The sequence below is a fragment of the Nerophis lumbriciformis genome, linkage group LG09 (assembly GCF_033978685.3).
Source record: "Nerophis lumbriciformis linkage group LG09, RoL_Nlum_v2.1, whole genome shotgun sequence".
NCBI classification, from domain to species: domain Eukaryota; kingdom Metazoa; phylum Chordata; class Actinopteri; order Syngnathiformes; family Syngnathidae; genus Nerophis; species Nerophis lumbriciformis.
Window position 1 is genome coordinate 47,837,795 of NC_084556.2, and position 24,706 is coordinate 47,862,500.

Sequence of the window (24,706 nt, forward strand, 5' to 3'; positions counted from 1 at the left end):
TAAATAAATTAAAAACATTTTCTTGAATAAAAAAAAAAAGAGTTAAACAATATAAAAACAGTTACCGTATTTTCCGCACCATAAGGCGCCCTGGGTTATAAGCCGCGCCTTCAATGAACGGCATATTTCAAAACTTTGTCCACATATAAGCCGCCCCGTGTTGTAAGCCGCATCTAACTGCGCTAAAGGAATGTCAAAAAAACAGTCAAATAGGTCAGTCAAACTTTAATAATATATTAAAAACCAGCGTGATGTGGGCGCGCATGGAATCGTATATCAACATGGACGACGGAGCTGCGTGAAAAAAGCCACCCGGCCTCTTCGCGTAAACTTAAACTTACCTTAACCACTCGCTCATCTTTTCTTCATCCATCCCTTCGAGTTAGCTTTTATGATGACGCCGGCTGGAAAGGTCTCTTTTGGCAAGGTCTTCCTTTTGAATATCACCATGGGTGGAAGTTTCTGGCCATTAGCATGGCAAGCTAGAACCACAGTGAAGGATGACTTCTCATTCCCTGTGGTGCGAATATTCACCGTACGTGCTCCCGTTGTATCCACAGTGCGGTTCACAGGAATATCAAAAGTCAGTGGAACCTCGTCCATGTTGATAATGTTCTCTGGCCGGATCTTTTTTTCAGCTATCTTGTTTTTACAATATGCACGGAAAGTAGCCAGCTTTTCTTGAAAGTCTTTAGGCAGTTGCTGTGAAATAGTAATCCGTGTGCGGATGGAGAGATTGCGTCTTTTCATGAACCGGATCCCTGTCGCTTAGTAGGAGCCATTTTGTGGTCTTTACAGATGTAAACACACAAAGGAAATGAAACGTACGGTAATATCCGCGCGCTTTTTCTTCTTCTACGCGGGCGGGTGGTTGCTTACAGTAGATGCTTACAGTAGAAGAAGAAGCGCTTCCTGTTCTATGGGGGCGGGTGCTTACCTTGGCGGTTGCTTGCGTAGAAGAAGAAGCACTTCCTCTTCTACGGGGAAAAAAGATGGCGGCTGTTTACCGTAGTTGCGAGACCGAACTTTATGAAAATGAATCTTAATATTAATCCATATATAAAGCGCACCGGGTTAAAAGCCGCACTGTCAGCTTTTGAGTAAATTTGTGGTTTTTAGGTGCGGCTAATAGTGCGGAAAATACGGGTACATAGAAACTAGTAATGAATGAAAATGAGTCAAATTAACTGTTAAAGGTTAGTACTATTAGTGAACCAGCAGCACGCACAATCATGTGTGCTTACGGACTGTATCCCTTGCAGACTGTATTGATATATATTGATATATAATGTAGGAACCACAATATTAATAACATAAAGAAACAACCCTTTTGTGTGAATGAGTGTGAATGGGGGAGGGAGGTTTTTTGGGTTGGTGCACTAATTGTAAGTGTATCTTGTGTTTTTTATGTTGATTTAAAAAACAAAACAAAAAAACAAAAAACGAGACCGATAATAAATTAAAAAAACGATACCGATAATTTCCGATATTACATTTAATGCATCTCTAGAAATAATCCTAAATGAAATACAATGACTTAGTTTATATTATTGCATATACTAGGTCATAAAATCAGTGTCAGTTGAGTCGGTCCATAGGTTGCCTGTAGGGATTTTTAATGTCCAGCAGATGTCAGTATTTAGTGACACAGTATCGACACAGTATCAATACAGTTTTGCAATGTGTCGAAACGCTTCATGACGCCACATCAACCCATCACTACTCAGCATCAAGGGTTGAAATTGGGGGTTAAATCACCAAATGATTCCCGAGCGCGGCGCACGCTGCTACTCACTGCTCCCCTCACCTCCCAGGGGGGTGAACATGGGGATGGGTGAAATGCAGAGGACACGTGTCACCGCACCTAGTGTGTGTGACTATCGTTGGGACTTTAACTTTAAAAAGATCAGGGTTGTGATGTAGTTTGTCTGTCTTAAATGAATGAAAGAAAAAGTTTTCAGTGACGCAAACAACCCGGGAAGGTAAAATCAACTAGGACGGGCTAACAACAGGAGCTAGCTTAAACAAGCATCCGTCGATAATCGTGATATCATTTCGAGCTAAACGAAACCGAGAGCATCGCGATCATCCCACAAAAACCGCATAGGCTTCCATTGCAAGCAAAACAGTATTAATATAATATATTAATTTTGTTGATGAAAACAACTTTTTTTTATTTTTTGGCGGGGCACTTTCAAGGAATACGAATGCAGCTGAGACAGGCTCCAGCACCCCCTGCGACCCCAAAAAGGGACAAGCGGTAGAAAAACGGATGGATGGAATATAGAAAAATGATAAAACAACTTTAAAGTGAACGATCCACCCGCGATGGTGTGAATGCCATGAGAAGCTAGCTAGGCTAACACCAAACCAACCACTACTGCAGTCACCGCTTCATTTAAAACTCCGCACCACAAATAAAACATTAAAGTCGCCGATTTTGTTCTTTTTTTAAAGCTTTCAAAGTACATTTAATTAAAAAAAACAAAAACAACGAGCCACACATCGACACTCTCTTACCTGACTTCGATTGAGAGGCTCTCGGCCGCGTGGCCCCCAAATAGACAAAACAAAGACGGCTTGGACAATAATAATCTTTCAATTAAGAAATTGTAAATATATAAAAAAAAAAAAAAAATAGAAATACGTTCTCTACCTCTATGAGTGACAATTGACCAACGTGAAGAAAACTAACAACCTGAAGGCCACATCCGGATGTTTTAAAATGGCGATGACGTAACGTCAAATTTAAAAAAAGGGGAGGGGCGACAACAACTGCATAGGCTTTTCCATGAATTTGATATCGCGAAATAATTGTCATATGTATAGTTATGATGGCCTTATGATCAACCATATAATAATTATATGATTACAAAAAAAATAACGTTCTTGTTTTTCTTTTTCTGCTCATATTTCCGGTATTTAAATGAGGTGCTGGGCTGCATTACTGCCATCTACCGGCCGTTTTTTTTTTTAGTTCACAACATAGCAGCCATTCTTGCTTACTTTTCTATTTGAATTCATGCATCACTACAATAATAGAAACAATAATAATAATACTGTTACTTTGCCTGTACATAGAGTCAGCTGATTATTTCACTCTACCTGTTTCTCTACTTCCACAATTTTTCTAAAATCTTTGAAAAACTGTTTAACAACAGATTACAAACTCCGTTTCCATATGAGTTGGGAAATTGTGTTAGATGTAAATTTAAACGGAATACAATGATTTGCAAATCCTTTTCAACCCATATTCAATTGAATGCACTACAAAGACAAGATATTTGATGTTCAAACGCATAAACTTTTTTTTTTTTTTTGCAAATAATAATTAACTTAGAATTTCATGGCTGCAACACGTGCCAAAGTAGTTGGGAAAGGGCATGTTCACCACTGTGTTACATGGCCTTTCCTTTTAACAACACTCAGTAAACATTTGGGAACTGAGGAAACTACTTGTTGAAGCTTTGAAAATGGAATTCTTTCCCATTCTTGTTTTATGTAGAGCTTAAGTTGTTCAACAGTCCGGGGGTCTCCGTTGTGGTATTTTAGGCTTCATATTGCGCCACACATTTTCAATGGGAGACAGGTCTGGACTACAGGCAGGCCAGTCTAGTACCCGCACTCTTTTACTATGAAGCCACGTTGATGTAACACGTGGCTTGGCATTGTCTTGCTGAAATAAGCAGGGGCGTCCATGGTAACGTTGCTTGGATGGCAACATATGTTGCTCCAAAACCTGTATGTACCTTTCAGCATTAATGGCGCCTTCACAGATGTGTAAGTTACCCATGTCTTGGGCACTAATACACCCCCATACCATCACAGATGCTGGCTTTTCAACTTTGCGCCTATAACAATCCGGATGGTTCTTTTCCTCTTTGGTCCGGAGGACACGACGTCCACAGTTTCCAAAAACAATTTGACCACAGAACACTTTTCCACTTTGTATCAGTTCATCTTAGATGAGCTCAGGCCCAGCGAAGCCGACGACGTTTCTGGGTGTTGTTGATAAACGGTTTTTGCCTTGCATGGGAGAGATTTAACTTGCACTTACAGATGTAGCGACCAACTGTAGTTACTGACAGTGGATTTCTGAAGTGTTCCTGAGCCCATGTGGTGATATCCTTTACACACTGATGTCGCTTGTTGCTGCAGTACAGCCTGAGGGATCGAAGGTCACAGGCTTAGCTGCTTACGTGCAGTGATTTCTCCAGATTCTCTAAACCCTTTGATGATATTACGGACCGTAGATGGTGAAATCCCTAAATTCCTTGCAAAAGCTGGTTGAGAAAGGTTTTTCTTAAACTGTTCAACAATTTGCTCACGCATTTGTTGACAAAGTGGTGACCCTCACCCCATCCTTGTTTGTGAATGACTGAGCATTTCTTGGAATCTACTTTTATACCCAATCATGGCACCCACCTGTTCCCAATTTGCCTGTTCACCTGTGGGATGTTCCACATAAGTGTTTGATGAGCATTCCTCAACTTTATCAGTATTTATTGCCACCTTTCCCAACTTCTTTGTCACGTGTTGCTGGCATCAAATTCTAAAGTTAATAATTATTTGCAACAAAAAAAAGAATTTATCAGTTTGAACATCAAATATGTTGTCTTTGTTGCATATTCAACTGAATATGGGTTGAAAAGGATTTGCAAATCATTGTATTCCGTTTATATTTACATCTAACACAATTTCCCAACTTATATGGAAACGGGGTTTGTAGACAAATTCATGAATAAAAACAAAACACTCACAGGTAACCAAGACGGATACAGAGCCAACATCTCAACACCAATGGCATTAATCGAAATAACGGAGAGAGATCACAAATGCAATAGATAGTAAAAAAAAAAAAGTGCTGCTGCAGTGTTTATGGATTTAACAGAAGCATTTGACACAATTAATCACAGTATCTTAATAAACAATTTAGAAAGGTATGGAATCAGAGGGTTGGTCTTGAACTGGATAAGTTCGACACCCCTATACTACACTGTCACCATGTTTTGAGCAAATCAATGACTTACAGTTCATCCATCCATCCATCTATCTTCTTCCGCTTATCCGAGGTCGGGTCGCGGGGGCAGCAGCCTAAGCAGGGAAGCCCAGACTTCCCTCTCCCCAGCCACTTCGTCCAGCTCTTCCCGGGGGATCCCGAGGCGTTCCCAGACCAGCCGGAAGACATAGTCTTCCCAACGTGTCCTGGGTCTTCCCCGTGGCCTCCTACCGGTCGGACGTGCCCTAAACACCTCCCGAGGGAGGCGATCGGGTGGCATCCTTACCAGATGCCCGAACCACCTCATCTGGCTCCTCTCGATGTGGAGGAGCAGCGGCTTTACTTTGAGCTCCCCGCGGATGACAGAGCTTCTCACCCTATCTCTAAGGGAGAGCCCCGCCACCTGGCGGAGGAAACTCATTTCGGCCGCTTGTACCCGTGATCTTGTCCTTTCGGTCATAACCCAAAGCTCATGACCATAGGTGAGGATGGGAACGTAGATCGACCGGTAAATCGAGAGCTTTGCCTTCCGGCTCAGCTCCTTCTTCACCACAACGGATCGATACAGCGTCCTTACAGTTCAGTAAAACATAAAAAAAAAACGTTCCTGTACGACATTCTGACTACTGTCGGAGGAAGATATTTACATATATCCGAATTTAAGTTGTACTTCTTTTATTTCATAGTCATATTTGAAAACAGCTCGTGTTTTCCATTTCTTCTCTTGCTGCTTTGTCTGCAAGTAAACTGTGTGTGTTAACCTTGAGGCTTTGGAATGTGTTTTGACTAGCATGTATTTTGACTACAGAGAGGGGAGAAAAGAGAGGGTTTTTGGGATCGGGAGAGAGAGACCATTTTGGCGGCGCGATAGAATGTTCTATGCTGGACTGGTCCCAAAAAATATATCTGCAAAGCTTTGCCAATATATTACAAAATACCTATTCTGTCTCTGGTAGTTTTTTCAACTCAGCTTTAAGTGTCGTAAAGAGCTTGGGAGCGACTTGTGACTTGAATTCCCTGGGAGGAACAACTGGTCCAAAACGCAACATGACCCCACTCACCCTAGTGGGTACCAAATTAACACCCCTTGGTACTCCTGTTTCAGCGGCCTCTCTAACTTCCCGCAGAAGACGCCATGTTTTATCTCGGAGGAGTGTAACGGGCTCTTTTGATTTGATGAGAAACCCTGATGGTGTTTACTTTGATGCAATTGGACAACCAAGGGGGGTCCCACCACAACATAAATTGTGGTGTGAATCCTGTGCAGGTTTCGAGAACCTTCCTATAATTGGTGCTATTTTCCCTGTGACTGCTACTAAAAATGTAGAACGCATTAACTATGATTTTTATAATCTGTTGAGACTGACCAACCTGACTCGTGATGCTGTTGAGGGGCTTGCTGAACAACCTGGGTTTGCTATGTCACTGAAGGGGGTCAAGCAAAGTGGTGACTTTCGAGAAATGCTAGTTTCCTTCCCTGAGAGTGACGACATTGACATAGATTCCATCCGTTTATCTGCCATGTAACTATGTTTTTAATTTTTTACTAGCTTGCTCAAAGAGGGGCGTATTTTAGAAGTGTTGTACTAGTGATAAAGATCTTTTTAGAAGATCTGAAGGGGGAATTGTCGGAGGAAGATATTTACATATATCCGAATTTAAGTTGTACTTCTTTTATTTCACTACCAAATTGCATTTGTATCCAATCATTGGGGTCTTTTCTTCAGCAAATTCTATGTATGCAAGCAAATAACCTGTGATCAATCATAATTATACACAGTTCAAGAGTGTGATTAATCTGATTTAAAAAATAAATCCTTTGACAGCCCAAAACAAAAAAAAACTAACAATTTTGCATTAGAATTTTATTTCCAAGCCTCCAAGTTCCAAAGTTTTCACACAATGAAGTGAACATTTGTGATCTAGTTTGCCCTCAACTGAAAGTCTTCCTTCTGCCCAACAAGGCGGTAGAAGACCTTCTTAGGATACAGGAAAACATTTCTGCTCTGTTCCAGGTCTTGTGCATTGATGATGCGCAGCACCAAAGCTTGCTGTATGGCGGGAGACTCGCACGGGTGATGCTGCACGTCATGACTGATGTTCCTCCCGCCCTCGATGACCAGTAGACCCCGCCTGGTGCCTGCATCGTCATCTTCATGGCCTTCTGGGGACGCCGACTCATCACTTTTACAAGCTGTGCTGTTTGAGCTGAAAGGCAGTGGACCGAAGCAGGTCTCGTTGGTTACGATGTCCCGTGGCTCTGAAGGTGCAGTCTCTTGAATGTTCCTGTGAAGGTAGACCGTGTAGCCCTGCACCAGGCGATTCAGCGCCGTCTTGTAAGAAAAACGGAGGGACTCCGCTGAGCCTGGTGGCACCGAGTGAAGCCGAACCTGTAAGAGAAGAAACGTGAAGACGTTCGCTCCATTAAGAATATGTTCCCGGGTGAAAACTTTTTGCCTTGCAAACCACGTTCAAGAACCAACTAAGTTCGTAAACCAGACGCACAACTTTGGCGTTATTGGGTGAATCAATCCGCATCACTAACGAAGGCCAGTGCAGCTGTGCCAGAGTTGTACTTTCTGAAACCTCACTCCCTGACACCTTAAGGTGGGGCCGCATGGCTCTTTAGCGCCGTCCAAGTGGCTCCCTGGAGATTTTTCAAAAATATATGAACATGTAAAAAAGATGGGGGAACAAACATCCATCCATCCGTTTTCTACTGCTTATCCCTTTTGGGGTTGCTGCAATCGGGCGGAAGGCGGGGTACACCCTGAACAATCAATCAATCAATGTTTATTTATATAGCCCTAAATCACAAGTGTCTCAAAGGGCTGCACAAGCCACAACGACATCCTCGGTACAGAGCCCACATAAGGGCAAGGAAAAACTCACCCCAGTGGGACGTCGATGTGAATGACTATGAGAAACCTTGGAGAGGACCGCATATGTGGGTAACCCCCCCCCCCCCCTCTAGGGGAGACCGAATGCAATGGATGTCGAGTGGGTCTGACATAATATTGTGAGAGTCCAGTCCATCGTGCATACTTGCCAACCTTGGTCGGGGGTGTGGCGGGGGCGTGGTTGGGGGCGGGGCTAAGAGGGGAGGAGTATATTTACAGCTAGAATTCACCAAGTCAAGTATTTTATATATATATATATATATATATATATATATATATATATATATATATATATATATATATATATATATATATATATATATATATATATATATATATAAATAAAATAAATTCTTGAATTTCAGTGTTCATTTATTTACACATATACACACACATAACACTCATCTACTCATTGTTGAGTTAAGGGTTGAATTGTCCATCCTTGTTCTATTCTCTGTCACTATTTTTCTAACCATGCTGAACACCCTTTCGCAGGTACCCAGAAAGGTTTCGAGTACCACCAAAAAACCGGAATCTCTGAAGACAGTATAAAAATCTGTGTTAAAGGTGTACAAATACTGTTTGTATAATAAGCATGTTATTTTTTTTTTACAAATGATGGTTAAGAGTTCAGTACTAAAAAAAAAAGAAAAAAGAATGTGGCTTAAGTACAGTTTTTTAATTGAGCTGCTGCATTTTTTGGTTGGGTTGTTTATTTATTTTGAGTAACTTCTATACATTTCTAAAAGGGGAATAATGTAATAGAGTGATCTATGTTTGTCTGTTGCCATCTCCAGGTGAATGTTGGCTATAGCGTACTGGGGTTACTTTTTGGTTGGCCAACGATTTACGTGGGGTTGCGCACCTGACGTCACCCAGGTCCGCATGGAGCTGGAGGGGGCGTGGCTTTCAGCTCCGCCTGAATTTCGGGAGATTTTCGGGAGAAAATTTGTCCCGGGAGGTTTTCGGGAGAGGCGCTGAATTTCGGGAGTCTCCCGGAAAATCCGTGAGGGTTGGCAAGTATGATAGTGGATCCAACATAATAGTAAGAGTCCAGTCCATAGTGGGGCCAGCAGGACACCATCCCGAGCGGAGACGGGTCAGCAGCGCAGAGATGTTCCCAACCGATGCACAGGCGAGCGGTCCACCCCGGGTCCCGACTCTGGACAGCCAGCACTTCATCCATGGCCACCGGACCTGTGCCCCCCCTCCACAAGGGAGAGGGGAGCAGAGGAGAAAAGAAAAGAAACGGCAGATCAACTGGTCTAAAAGGGGGGTCTATTTAAAGGCTAGAGTATACAAATGAGTTTTAAGATGGGACTTAAATGCTTCTACTGAGGTAGCATCTCTAATTGTTACCGGGAGGGCATTCCATTGTACTGGAGCCCGAATAGAAAACGCTCTATAGCCCGCAGACTTTTTTTGGGCTCTGGGAATCACTAATAAGCCGGAGTTCTTTGAACGCAGATTTCTTGCCGGGACATATGGTTAAGATAGGACGGAGCTAGACCCTGTAGTATTTTATAGGTAAGTAGTAAAACCTTAAAGTCACATCTTAAGTGCACAGGAAGCCAGTGCAGGTGAGCCAGTATAGGCGTAATATGATCAAACTTTCTTGTTCTTGTCAAAGGTCTAGCAGCCGCATTTTGTACCAATTGTAATCTTTTAATGCTAGACATAGGGAGACCCCAAAATAATGCGTTACAGTAGTCGAGACGAGACGTAACGAACGCATGAATAATGATCTCAGCGTCGCTAGTGGATGAAATAGAACAAATTTTAGCGATATTACGGAGATGAAAGAAGGCCGTTTTAGTAACGCTCTTAATGTGTGATTCAAACGAGAGAGTTGGGTCGAAGATAATACCCAGATTCTTTACTGAGTCGCCTTGTGTAATTGTTTGGTTGTCAAGTCGCCACCTCATCACAGGGCCAACACAGATAGACAGACAACAATCATTCACTAGGGCCAATTTAGTGTTGCCAATCAACCTATCCCCAGGTGCATGTTTTAATATGGTTTCTGTTTCTATAGAAAGTCCACTGCTTAATATGTTTGCGTTTATGCTTCACTGATGAAAGTGTTTGGCGAGCGCCGTTTTGTCCTACTATAGTCGTGGTCAAAAGTTTACGTACACTTGTGAAGGACATAATGTCATGGCTGTCTTGAGTTTCCAATAATTTCCACAACTCTTTGAGACACTCGAGATTTAGGGCTATATAAGTAAACATTGATTGATTGATTGATTATTTTTTTTGTTATAGAGTGATTGGAGCACATACTGGTTTGTCACAAAAAATATTCATGAAGTTTGGTTCTGTATGAATTTATTATGGGTCTACTGAAACTGTGACCAACTCAGCTGGGTCAAAAGTATACATACATGATACATTTTGGTGATGTAGAAAAGTTACAATCAAATCAAATCAGCTTCATGGCATGGTCCCTTAACTTCATGTGAGTGATTATGATTGACGACACCTGTTGACTTCTCCGAGCCCATTTAAATAGGGCTCATGTGATGCAGTCATTAGTCTCGGTTACAAACGCGACAATGGGAAAGTCAAAGGAACTCAGCACAGATCTTAAAAAAACGACTCATTGACTTGAACAAGTCAGGAAAGTCACTTGGAGCCATTTCAAAGCAGCTTAAGGTCCCAAGAGCAGCTGTGCAGACAACTGTTCGTGAGTATAAAGTGCATGGCACAGTTTTGTCACTGCCACGATCAGGAAGAAAACGCAAGCTATCACTTGCTGCTGAGAGAAAATTGGTCAGGATGATCAAGAGTCAACCGAAAACCACCAAAAAGCAGGTCTGCAGTGAATTGGGAGTTGCTGGAACACAGGTGTCAGTGTCCACAGTCAAGTGTGTTTTGCATCGCCATGGACTGAGAAGGAAGAAGGAAGCCCTTGCTTCAGAAGCGACACCTTAAGGCTCGTCTAAAGTTTGCTGCTGATTACCTGGACAAAGATAAAACCTTCTGGAGGAAAGTTCTGTGGTCAGATGAAACACAAATTGAGCTGTTTGGCCACAATACCCAGCAATATGTTTGGAGGAGAAAAGGTGAGGCCTTTAATCCCAGGAATACCATTCCTACCCTCAAGCATGGTGGTGGTAGTATTATGCTCTGGGCCTGTTTTGCTGCCAATGGAACTGGTGCTTTACAGAGAATACATGGGACAATGAAAAAGGAGGATTACCTCCAAATTCTTCAGGACAACCTAAAATTATCAGCCCGGAGGTTGGGTCTTGAGCGCAGTTGGGTGTTCCAACAGGACAATGACCCCAAACACACATCAAATGTGGTAAAGGAATGGCTAAATCAGGCTAGAATTAAGGTTTTAGAATGGCCTACCCAATGTCCTGACTTAAACCCCATTGAGAACATGTGGACAATGCTGAAGAAACTAGTCCATGTCAGAAAACCAACAAATTTAGCTGAACTGCACCAATTTTGTCACGAGGAGTGGTCAAAAATTCAACCAGAAGCTACCAAAAGCGTCTTATTGCAGTGAAACTTGCCAAGGGACATGTAAGCAAATATTAACATTGCTGTATGTATACTTTTGACCCAGCAGATTTGCTCACATTTTCAGTAGAACCATAGTAAATTCATAAAAGAACCAAACTTCATGAATGTTTTTTGTGATAAACAAGTATGTGCTCCAATCACTCGTTGAGTTGTAGAAATTATTAGAAACTCAAGACAGCCATGACATTATGTTCTTTACAAGTGTATGTAAACTTTTGACCACGACTGTATTTTCGGCGGTCCTTGAACTCACCATCGTTGTGTGGACTGTGACACAACAGTTTGTATTCATGTACGGCGTGGCGAAGTTGGGAGAGTGGCCGTGCCAGCAATCTGAGGGTTACTGGTTCAATCCCCACCTTCTACCATCCTAGTCACGTCCTTTGTGTCCTTGAGCAAGACACTTCACCCTTGCTCCTGATGGGCCTGGTTAGCGTCGTGCATGGCAGCTCCCGCCATCAGTGTGTGAATGTGTGTGTGTGAATGGGTGAATGTGGAAATAATGTCAAAGCGCTTTGAATTCCTTAAAAAGGTAGAAAAGCGCTATACAAGTACAACCCATTTACCATTTACAACTTTCTCCGAAGCTGCCAGAGAAAGACGCGTTTTATGCCACTCCTTCTTCGTCTCATTTTGTCCACCAAACGTTTTATGCTGTGCGGGAATGCACAAAGGTGAGTTTTGTTGACGCTGGCGCTGTAAATGTGGAATTTGACCCATGCTATTTTTACATAAATGGAGTGCTTACCCAAATAAACCGGAAAATACGTCCCCGGCCAGCTGGACCAAACGCACAACTGACCATCGAGTGAGTCACACCTTAAAATTGTACATGATGCACGCAGCACGTCATGCGTGCTATTACAACTAAAGTACATATGCTGTTGAGCTAGCTGTGTACAAACAAAACATGAAATGTGGGCTAATACTTTACAGATACTGTAATATGATTGTTCATGTTTTTCAGTCAGTATAGATTGGTGTCGTATCGCATTGTGTTGTGCATTACAAACTCAAGCTCGTTTCGTGCAGACATAGAAGCTAGCTTATCTCTTTCTGGAGCTAACTTTTACGGCTAATACCCAAAAATCCGATGTGTTACTACGCTAGAAAAAAAGTTCCTCAGTGTTCGCTCTTACAATAACAATGTCACTACAGCTTGGTTATTATATTATTGAATACATTTTTAAAGTGATTTAGCTGTAGAATTGATTGCTCCCATTAGCTGCATTGCTTGTGTGAGAATGAGATATTTTTAAGTGTTCTTTTTTCATCCATAGTCATGTTTAAATCAGCTAGTATTTTCCCATGTAGTGTGTCTTCTCGTGACCTCCTTGCTTTTGTCTTATATCCGCTAGTAAACTCTTTGTTTTGTCTTAAGGGCTCCTGTTTGCCCGCTGTTTTGGCCAGTTCCTTATCTGTTTTGAAGAAGCAGCTGCGCTCTTTTTTGGGCGAGAGCGGCTCTTTTTGCTCTACATAACCTGACTCTTTTTGTTTGGATTTAGACCTCGCTTGCTGATGCTATGGTTGCATTGTAAGGGCTGGTCTCCTGAAGATTCAGTAAAACTTGGTATTCTGCCATTCTGTCTCTGGGGTCCTTTTTACTCAACATATATGTCATCCAAAAGAACTTGGCATTGACCAGTGTGTTTTATTCCCTGAGAGGAAGACTGGCAACACGAGCCACCAAGAACGAGCCAATGTTTATATGTTAGAATGCAAAAACCTTTTGTGTTCTTGTCTCTCATAATGATTTCTGTGGCTTCGCAGGCCCGTGTAAACAGGAAGCAAAGCCTTTTACCGTTCTACTCGGTGACGTACACATTCAAGTTGCTTCTTGCATCTGCAGGTGAAACATACTCAAGGTGATGTTTGTGCTGGTACTGACCTGGTGGATCCTCATGTGCAGATGAACGGCAGCTCCCGTCAACCACTGCTGCATGGCCACGGAGCTCATCCTCTTCTTGGCGGTCATCCGGTGGAAATGGTCCAGCATCTCCAGCTTGAGCCAGTTGTCGTAGATCTCGGTGGTCTCGGCCACGGTGTCGACGTCGTTTGCAATTGCGGGGATCAAGCTGAGGTAGGTTTTGGTAATCAGGCCGATTCTTGAAGCAGCGCTGATGCCAAAAACCTTCTTGGTTGTCACGGGCGAGCGGTCGGTTTCGGTTGAAGAGGTGTTGCGTCGGACCTGGCGGGAGGAAGAGAAGCTCAGCGAAAGCTCGGAACCTCGCACGATTTTGCCGGCTTTGACCGACCTGCTGGGCGACGTGGTCCAGCAGTAAGGACAGGGCCAGAGCGACAACACCCACGCCCCCGCCGCTGACCCTGTCGCCCCCCAACTCTCGGTTCAGGCGGAGGCCGAACGCCTCCTGTTGCTGGTCGCTCATGCCGCGCTGCAAGGAGGCGTACTGGTGCTGCAACGCCGCCGAGGAGTCCAACGACAGGAAAGTGGTGAGGACCGGATCCAAGGAGATGTCCGGGATGGCGTTGGCGTCTCGCGCCACCAGGAAGAGCTCCTGGACGGTGGCCTGCAACGGAAGGCAGAGACTGGGGCCCAGCAGGATCATGACTGGAGGACACTGAGAGTGTGTGTGAAATCAACTCCACGGTGTTTTTGACCTCGCGCTTGTTTGCGCAGCCAGAATGACGTCAGCTCTGCTGGTCGACCATTGGCAGCAACACCAATGCAGCTAAAAACACTGTCTGTTTGTTTTCTTACTGCTATTATTGTGTCAATGTCCAAGTATTCACACACTCACTCATCTCACCTTCAACAATCAAACTACCATTTTTTAAATTCAAAATAATTCCAGGAACTCCCAGATCTCCCGGTTTTCCGGGACTTTTTGCGCAACCATTTTTCAAACATCCACAACTCCCACATTTCTCACGCGATTCGAATCGTTCCACCATCCACACACTCACTCATCCCACCTTGGAAATTAAAACTAGCATTTTCCAAGTTCAAAATAATTCCAGGAATTCCCGGTTTTCCAGGACATTTTGCCCAGCCAATTTTCAAACATGCACAACTCCATACTTGCCAACCTTGAGACCTCCAATTTCGGGAGGTAGGGGGTGGGGTTGGGTGCGGGGGGCGTGGTTGGGGCGGGGGCGTGGTTGGGGGTGTGGTTAAGAGGGGAGGAGTATATTTACAGCTAGAATTCACCAAGTCAAGTATTTCATATATATATATATGTATGTGTGGGGAAAAAATCACAAGACTATTTCATCTCTACAGGCCTGTTTCATGAGGGGGGGTACCCTCAATCATCAGGAGATTTTAATGGGAGCATTCGCATACCATGGTTTATATAGTATGGTATGCGAATGCTCCCATTAAAATCTCCTGATGATTGAGGGTACCCCCCCTCATGAAACAGGCCTGTAGAGATGAAATAGTCTTGTGATTTTTTCCCCACACATACATATATTGCGCTCTACTACGGTATCGAGCACTATTTTTTGGATAACCTTATTAAGACATATATATATACATATATATATATATATATATATATATATATATATATATATATATATATATATATATATATATATATATATATATATATATAAAAATATATATATATATATATATATATAAGAAATAATTGACTTTCAGTGAATTCTAGCTATATATATATATATATATATATATATATATATATATATATATATATATACATATATATATATATATATATATATATATATATATATATATAAAAGAAATACTTGAATTTCAGTGTTCATTTATTTACACATATACACACACATAACACTCATCTACTCATTGTTGAGTTAAGAGTTGAATTGTCCATCCTTGTTCTATTCTCTGTCACTATCTTTCTAACCATGCTGAACACCCTCTCTGATGATGCATTGATGTGTGGCACGCACAAAAGTGCTTTCATCAAATGCACTAGATGGCAGTATTGTCCTGTTTAAGAGTGTCACAACATTGCTGTTTACGGCAGACGGACTGCTTTACTGTAGACGTTCTTTATATTGTTGGAAAGCGGACTCAGGTCCGCATGGGGCTGGAGGCCGCGCCCCCTCCAGCTCCACTTCCGCCTGAATTTCGGGAGATTTTCGGGAGAAAATTTGTCCCGGGAGGTTTTCGGGAGAGGCGCTGTATTTCGGGAGTCTCCCGGAAAATCCGGGAGGGTTGGCAAGTATGCACAACTCCCACATTTCTCACCCGATTTGAACTGTTCCACCATCCACACACAAGCCCATCTCACCTTGGACATTAAAACTAGCATTTTCCAAGTTCAAAATAATTCCAGGAATTCCCGGTTTTCCGGGACTTTTTGCCCAGCCAATTTTCAAACATTTGTCATTCCACCTTTAAAACATTCCTTTTAGTTAGGACAACAAATGCTTTTTTTGTTCGTACAAATTCCAGATTTCCCAAAATTCCAGAAATTCCAAAATACCCATTCTTAATTCAAACTGTTACTACGTCAACATTTTTCAAACTTTCAACCATCCACCGACACTACTCTTCCATTATATCGAACGCAAAACATATTTTCCTTTTCCTCAAATTCCTGGTTTTCCCGGAATTTACCAGAATTTTCTCCTCATTGACCATGAACTCCCACATTTCTCACCCGATTCGAACCGTTCCACCATCTACACACTCACTCATCTCACTCATCTCACGTTGAACAATCAAACTACCATTTTCCAAGTTCAAAATAATTCCAGGAATTCCCGGTTTTCCGGAACTTTTTGCCCAGCCAATTTTCAAACATTTCTCATCCGATTCGAGCCGTTCCACCATCCACACACTCACTCATCTCACCTTAGGCAATCAAATTGCCATTTTCCAAGTTCAAAATAATTCCAGGAATTCCCGGTTTTCCGGGACATTTTGTCCAGCCATTTTTCAAACGTGCACAACTCCCACACGTCTCACCAGTTTCGAACCATTCCACCATCCACACACTCACTCATCTAACCTTGTACATTAAAACTAGCATTTTCCAAGTTCAAGATACTTCCAGGAATTCCCAGAATTTCCGGTTTTCTGGGACATTTTGCCCAACCAATTTTCAAACATGCACAACTCCCACATTTCTCACCCAATTCAAACCGTTCCACCATCCACACACTCACTCATCTCACTTTGAACAATCAAACTACCATTTTCCAAGTTCAAAATAATTCCAGGAATTCCCGGTTTTCCGGGACTTTTTGCCCAGCCAATTTTCAAACATTTCTCATTCCACCTTTAAAACATTCCTTTTAGTTAGGACAACAAATGCTCTTTTTGTTCGTACAAATTCCAGATTTCCCAAAATTCCAGAAATTCCAAAATACCCATTCTCAATTCAAACTGTTACTACGTCAACATTTTTCAACTGATTCCAAAAATTCCAACACCAACCTATTCATATCCATCCTTCCATTTTCTAAATCTCAAATTTTCTAAAATGCACAAAGTTCTTAAAATTTTGCGCCATTTTTAAACCGGATTCCAACCTTTCAACCATCCACCCACACTACTCTTCCATTATATAGAACGCAAAACATATTTTCCTTTTCCTCAAATTCCTGGTTTTCCCGGAATTTACCAGAATTTTCTCCTCATTGACCATGAACTCCCACATTTCTCACCCGATTCGAACCGTTCCACCATCTACACACTCACTCATCTCACTCATCTCACGTTGAACAATCAAACTACCGGTACCATTTTCCAAGTTCAAAATAATTCCAGGAATTCCCGGTTTTCCGGTACTTTTTGCCCAGCCAATTTTCAAACATTTCTCATCCGATTCGAGCCGTTCCACCATCCACACACTCACTCATCTCACCTTAGGCAATCAAATTACCATTTTCCAAGTTCAAAATAATTCCAGGAATTCCCGGTTTTCCGGGACATTTTGTCCAGCCATTTTTCAAACGTGTACAACTCCCACATGTCTCACCCGATTCCACATGTCTCACCCGATTCCACACACTCACTCATCTAACCTTGTACATTAAAACTAGCATTTTCCAAGTTCAAGATACTTCCAGGAATTACCAGAATTTCCGGTTTTCCGGGACATTTTGCCCAACCATTTTTCAAACATGCGCAACTTCCACATTTCTCACCCGATTCGAACTGTTGCACCATCCACACACTCACTCATCTCACTTTGAACAATCAAACTACCATTTTCCAAGTTCAAAATAATTCCAGGAATTCCCGGTTTTCCGGGACTTTTTGCCCAGCCAATTTTCAAACATTTCTCATTCCACCTTTAAAACATTCCTTTTAGTTAGGACAACAAATGCTCTTTTTGTTCGTACAAATTCCAGATTTCCCAAAATTCCAGAAATTCCAAAATACCCATTCTCAATTCAAACTGTTACTACGTCAACATTTTTCAACTGATTCCAAAAATTCCAACACCAACCTATTCATATCCATCCTTCCATTTTCTAAATCTCAAATTTTCTAAAATGCACAAAGTTCTTAAAATTTTGCGCCATTTTTAAACCGGATTCCAACCTTTCAACCATCCACCCACACTACTCTTCCATTATATAGAACGCAAAACATATTTTTCTTTTCCTCAAATTCCTGGTTTTCCCGGAATTTACCAGAATTTTCTCCTCATTGACCATGAACTCCCACATTTCTCACCCGATTCTAACCGTTCCACCATCTACACACTCACTCATCTCACTCATCTCACGTTGAACAATCAAACTACCATTTTCCAAGTTCAAAATAATTCCAGGAATTCCCGGTTTTCCGGAACTTTTTGCCCAGCCAATTTTCAAACATTTCTCATCCGATTCGAGCCGTTCCACCATCCACACACTCACTCATCTCACCTTAGGCAATCAAACTACCATTTTCAAAGTTCAAAATAATTCCAGGAATTCCCGGTTTTCCGGGACGTTTTGCCCAGCCATTTTTCAAACGTGCACAATTCCTACATGTCTCACCCGATTCGAACCATTCCACCATCCACACACTCACTCATCTAACCTTGTACATTAAAACTAGCATTTTCCAAGTTCAAGATACTTCCAGGAATTCCCAGAATTTCCGGTTTTCTGGGACATTTTGCCCAACCAATTTTCAAACATGCACAACTCCCACATTTCTCACCCGATTCAAACCGTTCCACCATCCACACACTCACTCATCTCACTTTGAACAATCAAACTACCATTTTCCAAGTTCAAAATAATTCCAGGAATTCCCGGTTTTCCGGGACTTTTTGCCCAGCCAATTTTCAAACATTTCTCATTCCACCTTTAAAACATTCCTTTTAGTTAGGACAACAAATGCTCTTTTTGTTCGTACAAATTCCAGATTTCCCAAAATTCCAGAAATTCCAAAATACCCATTCTCAATTCAAACTGTTACTACGTCAACATTTTTCAACTGATTCCAAAAATTCCAACACCAACCTATTCATATCATCTAGGACAATTTCAAATCTCAAATTTTCTAAAATGCACTAAGTTCTTAAAATTTTGCACCATTTTTAAACTCAATTCCAACCTTTCAACCATCCACCCACACTACTCTTCCATTATATCGAACGCAAAACATAATTTCCTTTTCCCCAAATTCCTGGCTTTCCCGGAATTTACCATAATTTTCTCCTCATTGACCATGAACATCGACTGCATATCCCACATTTGTCATCCGATTTGAACCGTTCCAACAACCACACACTCCACTCACCCTGGACATTCAAGCCAGCATGTTTCCCGATTCCGAAAATTCCCTGATTACCCGGAATTACCAGGAATTTCCACCCATTTAATATGAATGGGAAATATACAAACCTCTCCATATCCCCATTTCTCAACCAATTTGAACCGTTCCAACATCCACACACTCCACTCACTCTGGACATTCAAGTTCCAATAAAGTAAAACAACAGAGTTTTTTTATTGATTGAAACTTTTATTAGTGCATTGCACAATACAGTACATATTCCGTACAATTGACCACCTAATGGTAACACCCCAATAAGTTTTTTAACTTGTTTAAGTCGGGGTCCACGTTAATCAATTCATGGTATGGAGCAGAGGTCTTCCACCACGGTTTATTGTAAACATTCCTTAGATGGGGCCTATTATGCAGAACTAACTTTTCTTACCTATTAGTACTTGTTTTTGTGTATTTGGGGTCTGCTTAAGTCCCAAAAATTTGATATCAAAACATGGAGGCATAGTGGAGATATTTATAAAACAATCTTACCATGAATTGATTAACGTGGACTTAAAGAAGTTGAAAAACTTTTTCGGGTGTTACCATTTAGTGGTCAATTGTACGGAATATGTACTGTACTGTGCAATCTACTAATATACGTTTCAATCAATCAATCAATCAATCAATTGTCTTCCTTTACACTTCCTCCAAAGGAGCCGTTTGTGACGTTTTTCCTCCAACAGCCGATATCTCCATATATGGTCGAAATTTACCTAAAACTGTTGCACGAGTCCGCCATTGTTTTCCTTGCCGTAGTCAGTAAGCGCTTTCTTTTTCTCTATCCTCTTGTTATGGGGCAGACTGGCTCGTACATGCACATGCATACTCCACTGTTGCCATTTCTAATACAAAGTAGCTTATAGTTCAAACTTTTATTCGTTAGTAGACTCGCTATGGAAACGCTAAAAACTTCAACAAAGATGACGGGAAGAAGACGCTGTGGAAGTGGAGCCACGTAAATAAGAGTGCCCACAAAACTGCCCATCCTAAAGAGACAGTCAGGAAGTGGCTCGAAAACGGTCTGTAAAACATAATCTATGCAACATGTTGACCAAAGAACCACCATTACATGTTATGTAGACCACAAGGAAGTGTTTTAATTGTAGAAACAAAAGTCATGCAAGGTGGTGCAATAATCTCTGTGATGTGACGCTTTGAATTTCCCCTCACCTGAAAAGCTACATTTTAGCACAAGAGCATTTTAGCAATACAGAATAAATAAATAAATAATAAGTAGGAATAAAATGTATATTTCTATCTGTGTATCTATATCTGGATATTGAGAGTATAAATAAAACTACAATACCAATTAGGACATCATAAAGATGTGAATACAAACAAATAGATAAATAAAAATAAATGAATAAATAAATAAATTTGTTAAATTAAATAAAAGTGCATCATAATGCTGCTACACGCGCATGATAAAAGGGCTCCCAAACGAATGGCTCAACACTGCGAATCGGCTTTCATCATTCACTTAAAAGAACTGTTCATAAGACTCGATTCAAATGAGTCACCATTGATTACAATAACTTACTTGTATTTACTTTTGCAACTTGGTTCATTAAAACATTTTCAGCTCTCTCTTATATACAAATATAATAATATATCAGTATATATTATATACTGTATATATAATATGTAAATATTACATATATGTTATATTTTATATTGCTACTATTGCACATTTTAGTCTACTTTATACCTGCATTATCCTTTCCGTCCTTACGCTTTCCATCCTTGGTAACTGAGCAACAGCAACAACAGTGCAATACATTTTAAAAGGTGCAATATACACATCACACCTTTCATATAATCGACAGTATTACCGTTTTTCTACATTTTTAAAATTTATTTTCATAACATGGTCATTACTGCCTAGTTTCTCTTGTTATATTCTTATTTTTACTGTTATATTTTTATTCTTATTGTTATATTTTCTATTTTATTTCCATTTATACCTCCATTATTTACTTTTTAAATTATTACTCAATTCTGTACACTGCTGCTGGAATTAAAATTTTCCTGAGGGAACTCTCCTGAAGGAATTAATAAAGTACTATCTATCTATTTATCTATCTATGGTAATTGGGATTTGTTATATATTGTATATATTATGTAAAAATATAACATAACATAATAATATAATATATCAGTATATATTATGTACTGTATATATAATATGTAAATATTACATATATGTTATATTTTATATTGCTACTATGGTACATGTTTTGTCTACTTTATACCTGCATTATCCTTTCCATCCTTACCCTTTCCATCCTTTGTAACTGAGCAACAGCAATAACAGTGCAATACATTTTAAAGGTGCAATATACACATCACACCTTTCATATAATCGACAGTATTACTGTTTTTCTACATTTTTTATTTATTTATTTTCATAACATGGTCACTACTGCCTAGTTTCTCTTGTTATATTCTTATTTTTACTGTTATATTTTTATTATTATTGTTATATTTTCTATTTTATTTCCATTTATACCTCCATTATTTACTTTTTAAATTATACCTCAATTCTGTACACTGCTGCTGGAATTAAAATTTTCCTGAGGGAACTCTCCTGAAGGAATCAATAAAGTACTATCCATCTATTTATCTATCTATGGTAATTGGGATTTGTTATATATTGTATATATTATGTAAAAATATAACATGACATAATAATATAATATATCAGTATATATTATGTACTGTATATATAATATGTAAATATTACATATATTTTATATTTTATATTGCTACTATGGTACATTTTTAGTCTACTTTATACCTGCATTATCCTTTCCATCCTTACCTTTCCATCCTTTGTAACTGAGCAACAGCCATAACAGTGCAATACATTTTAAAGGTGCAATATACGCATCACACCTTTCATATAATCGACAGTATTACTGTTTTTCTACATTTTTTATTTATTTATTTTCATAACATGGTCACTACTGCCTAGTTTCTCTTGTTATATTCTTATTTTTACCGTTACATTTTTATTATTATTGTTACTTTTCATTTGTATTCTTATTGTTGTATTTTCTATTTTATTTCCATTTATACCTCCATTATTTACTTTTTAAATTATACCTCAATTCTGTACACTGCTGCTGGAATTAAAATTTTCCTGAGGGAACTCTCCTGAAGGAATCAATAAAGTACTATCTATCTATTTATCTATCTATGGTAATTGGTATTTGTTATATATTGTATATATTATGTAAAAATATAACATAACATAATAATATAATATATCAGTATATATTATATACTGTATATATAATATGTAAATATTACATATATGTTATATTTTATATTGCAACTATGGTAAATGTTTTGTCTACTTTATACCTGCATTATCCTTTCCAACCTTGCCCTTTTCATTCTTTGTAACTGAGCAACAGCAATAACAGGGCAATACATTTTAAAGGTGCAATATACACATCACACCTTTCATATAATCGACAGTATTACTGTTTTTCTACATTTTTTTCAAAATGTATTTTCATAACATGGTCACTACTGCCTAGTTTCTCTTGTTATATTCTTATTTTTACCGTTACATTTTTATCATTATTGTTACTTTTCATTTGTATTCTTATTGTTGTATTTTCTATTTTATTTCCATTTATACCTCCATTATTTACTTTTTAAATTATTTCCCAATTCTGTACACTGCTGCTGGAATTGTTATGTTCCTGAGGGAACTCTCCTGAAGGAATCAATAAAGTAATATCTATCTATGGTAATTGGGATTTTTTAAATATATTGTATATATTATATAAAAATATAATATATACAATATATATTATATAAAAATATAATATAATATAATATATCAGTATATATTATATACTGTATATATAATAAGTAAATATTACATATATGTTATATTTCATATTGCTACTATGGTACATTTTTTGTCTACTTTATACCTGCATTATCCTTTCTATCATTTGTAACTGAGCTACTGTTTCCCTTGTGGATCAATAAAGTTTGTCTAAGTCAAAGTCTAAGTCTAATTTTTTTTCCAGTTCAAGTTTCTTCTAGTTCTTCGCCCCTCTGTTCTAAAAACCTTGCGCCGCCCCTGGTTATCGGCAATTTTTAACAGCAAAAAACACACACAAACACCCTCGGCTGTTTCCGCCAATCACGTGACCTCGGTCCGAAATTCCGAGTGTGCAAATGAAGCCTTCTCGTATAAAAGAGGAATATGCACCCATTAAAATAAATACAATAGGAAATATTGCGCTATATTCGATATTTATCAATAAATCATGGTCATTTTTGACATAGCGTAGTCAGTTAAATATCCCATTATAACCACTTCCGGTTATTCCCGAGGGATACTCGTCGTGACCGCGGCCAAAGTTCACCGCCATCGGAGAATAAAGGAGAGGATAGAGAGGATATATATATTTATGTCTACACTTCTGACATCAGTGAAAAACAAAAGAGGTGAGGACTTCAAAGGTGGCTATTAGTGCACGCTTGCAATAGCAGGCTACGGCTAACCCGTGTCCCGTCGTTAGCATCTGAGCTAACGTTAGCTTAAACGTCATCGTTTACAATTCCCGCCAAAATGAGAGAGAATTGGGCATTAGGCGCTCCATTGTGGCTGCGATGACGTTAAAGAAATGCGAGCGTTTATCGGTATTTGGCCAACCGCGGAAATAAACAGTAAATGTGAATGACATATTAGGCGGTTAGTGTATCGGACTCTGTGGCGCAACGGTAGCGCGTCTGACTCCAGATCAGAAGGTTGCGTGTTCAAATCACGTCAGGGTCAATGTTTTTGTTTTGTTTTTTCGTTGTAAGGGAAAAATGTGAAACGTATAATATCTTTTGAATTCCCCATCTTTGTGTCAGTATGAGTCAGAAGACGGAGCGTCGCGGCATCCATGTGGACCAGTCGGAGCTGCTGTGCAAAAAGGGATGCGGTTACTACGGAAACGCCGCCTGGCAGGGCCTGTGCTCCAAGTGTTGGAGGGAGGAGTACCAGCGGGTTCGGCAAAAGCAGATCCAGGACGACTGGGCCCTCGCTGAAAAGTAAGCACTAACTTTGTCCACTGGAGGCTACCTGCTGGAATGTTCCACGATGCATGGGACTCTTTTCCAGGCATAGGACCCCCATAGTGACGGAGGGAGGGAGTGGGGACCCGCTACTTACAGAATACATCCCAAAGATACCTTGTTATTGTGCAATACTAAGATATTCAAAGAATACAGTATAGCACTGCCAATCGCTACCTGCCAGCGAGCGCCGCTAATCGCTAGTTTGAAACTTGAGGGCTAATAGCTAGCTGTCTCAAATGCGAAGATTATTGTAAAAAATACAGCATAATAATTATTTATTCATGTTGCAATTCATAACCTGCAGGGAGGAGGGTGGCCACGTCACTGGCATTTATACACCAATGTTAAAAATAAACATAAAAATCTAACCAACCAAATATTTGCAAGACCTCTGCTCTAAAGGTATAATTAAATTTTTAAAAATACAACTTTTATCCACCTATC

General features: G+C 40.1%; 4 protein-coding genes and 1 non-coding gene across 5 annotated transcripts in view; 2 read left to right on the forward strand and 3 right to left on the reverse strand.

Annotated features, from left to right (window-relative positions):
- Nucleotides 1-2,723, reverse strand: part of ttc3 (tetratricopeptide repeat domain 3) — a 101,778-nt gene extending 99,055 nt beyond the window's left edge. The window contains exon 1 of the mRNA XM_061963036.1: nucleotides 2,521-2,723. The gene's annotated coding sequence lies outside the window, so the exon portion shown is untranslated. The remainder of the gene's footprint in view (nucleotides 1-2,520) is intronic.
- nsd1b (nuclear receptor binding SET domain protein 1b) overlaps nucleotides 1-24,706 on the reverse strand; it is a 322,978-nt gene that overhangs the window by 50,015 nt on the left and 248,257 nt on the right. The gene's annotated exons all lie outside the window — the stretch shown is intronic.
- On the reverse strand, nucleotides 6,850-14,009 carry LOC133607209 (uncharacterized). The gene is made up of 3 exons (XM_061961684.1): nucleotides 13,689-14,009; nucleotides 13,322-13,621; nucleotides 6,850-7,389 (listed from the first exon to the last, which is right to left on the reverse strand). The coding sequence occupies exons 1-3, from the start codon at nucleotides 13,998-14,000 to the stop codon at nucleotides 6,922-6,924; spliced, it is 1,080 nt and encodes a 359-aa protein (XP_061817668.1). The 5' UTR covers nucleotides 14,001-14,009; the 3' UTR covers nucleotides 6,850-6,921.
- Nucleotides 23,382-24,706, forward strand: part of rabgef1 (RAB guanine nucleotide exchange factor (GEF) 1) — a 29,809-nt gene continuing 28,484 nt past the window's right edge. Inside the window, exons 1-2 of the mRNA XM_061963030.2 lie at nucleotides 23,382-23,644; nucleotides 24,056-24,235. Coding sequence (XP_061819014.1) covers nucleotides 24,057-24,235 — 179 coding nt within the window. The 5' untranslated portion in view covers nucleotides 23,382-23,644; nucleotide 24,056. The remainder of the gene's footprint in view (nucleotides 23,645-24,055; nucleotides 24,236-24,706) is intronic.
- trnaw-cca (transfer RNA tryptophan (anticodon CCA)) lies at nucleotides 23,904-23,975 on the forward strand. The gene has a single exon. It is a non-coding gene; the product is annotated as a tRNA-Trp (tRNA).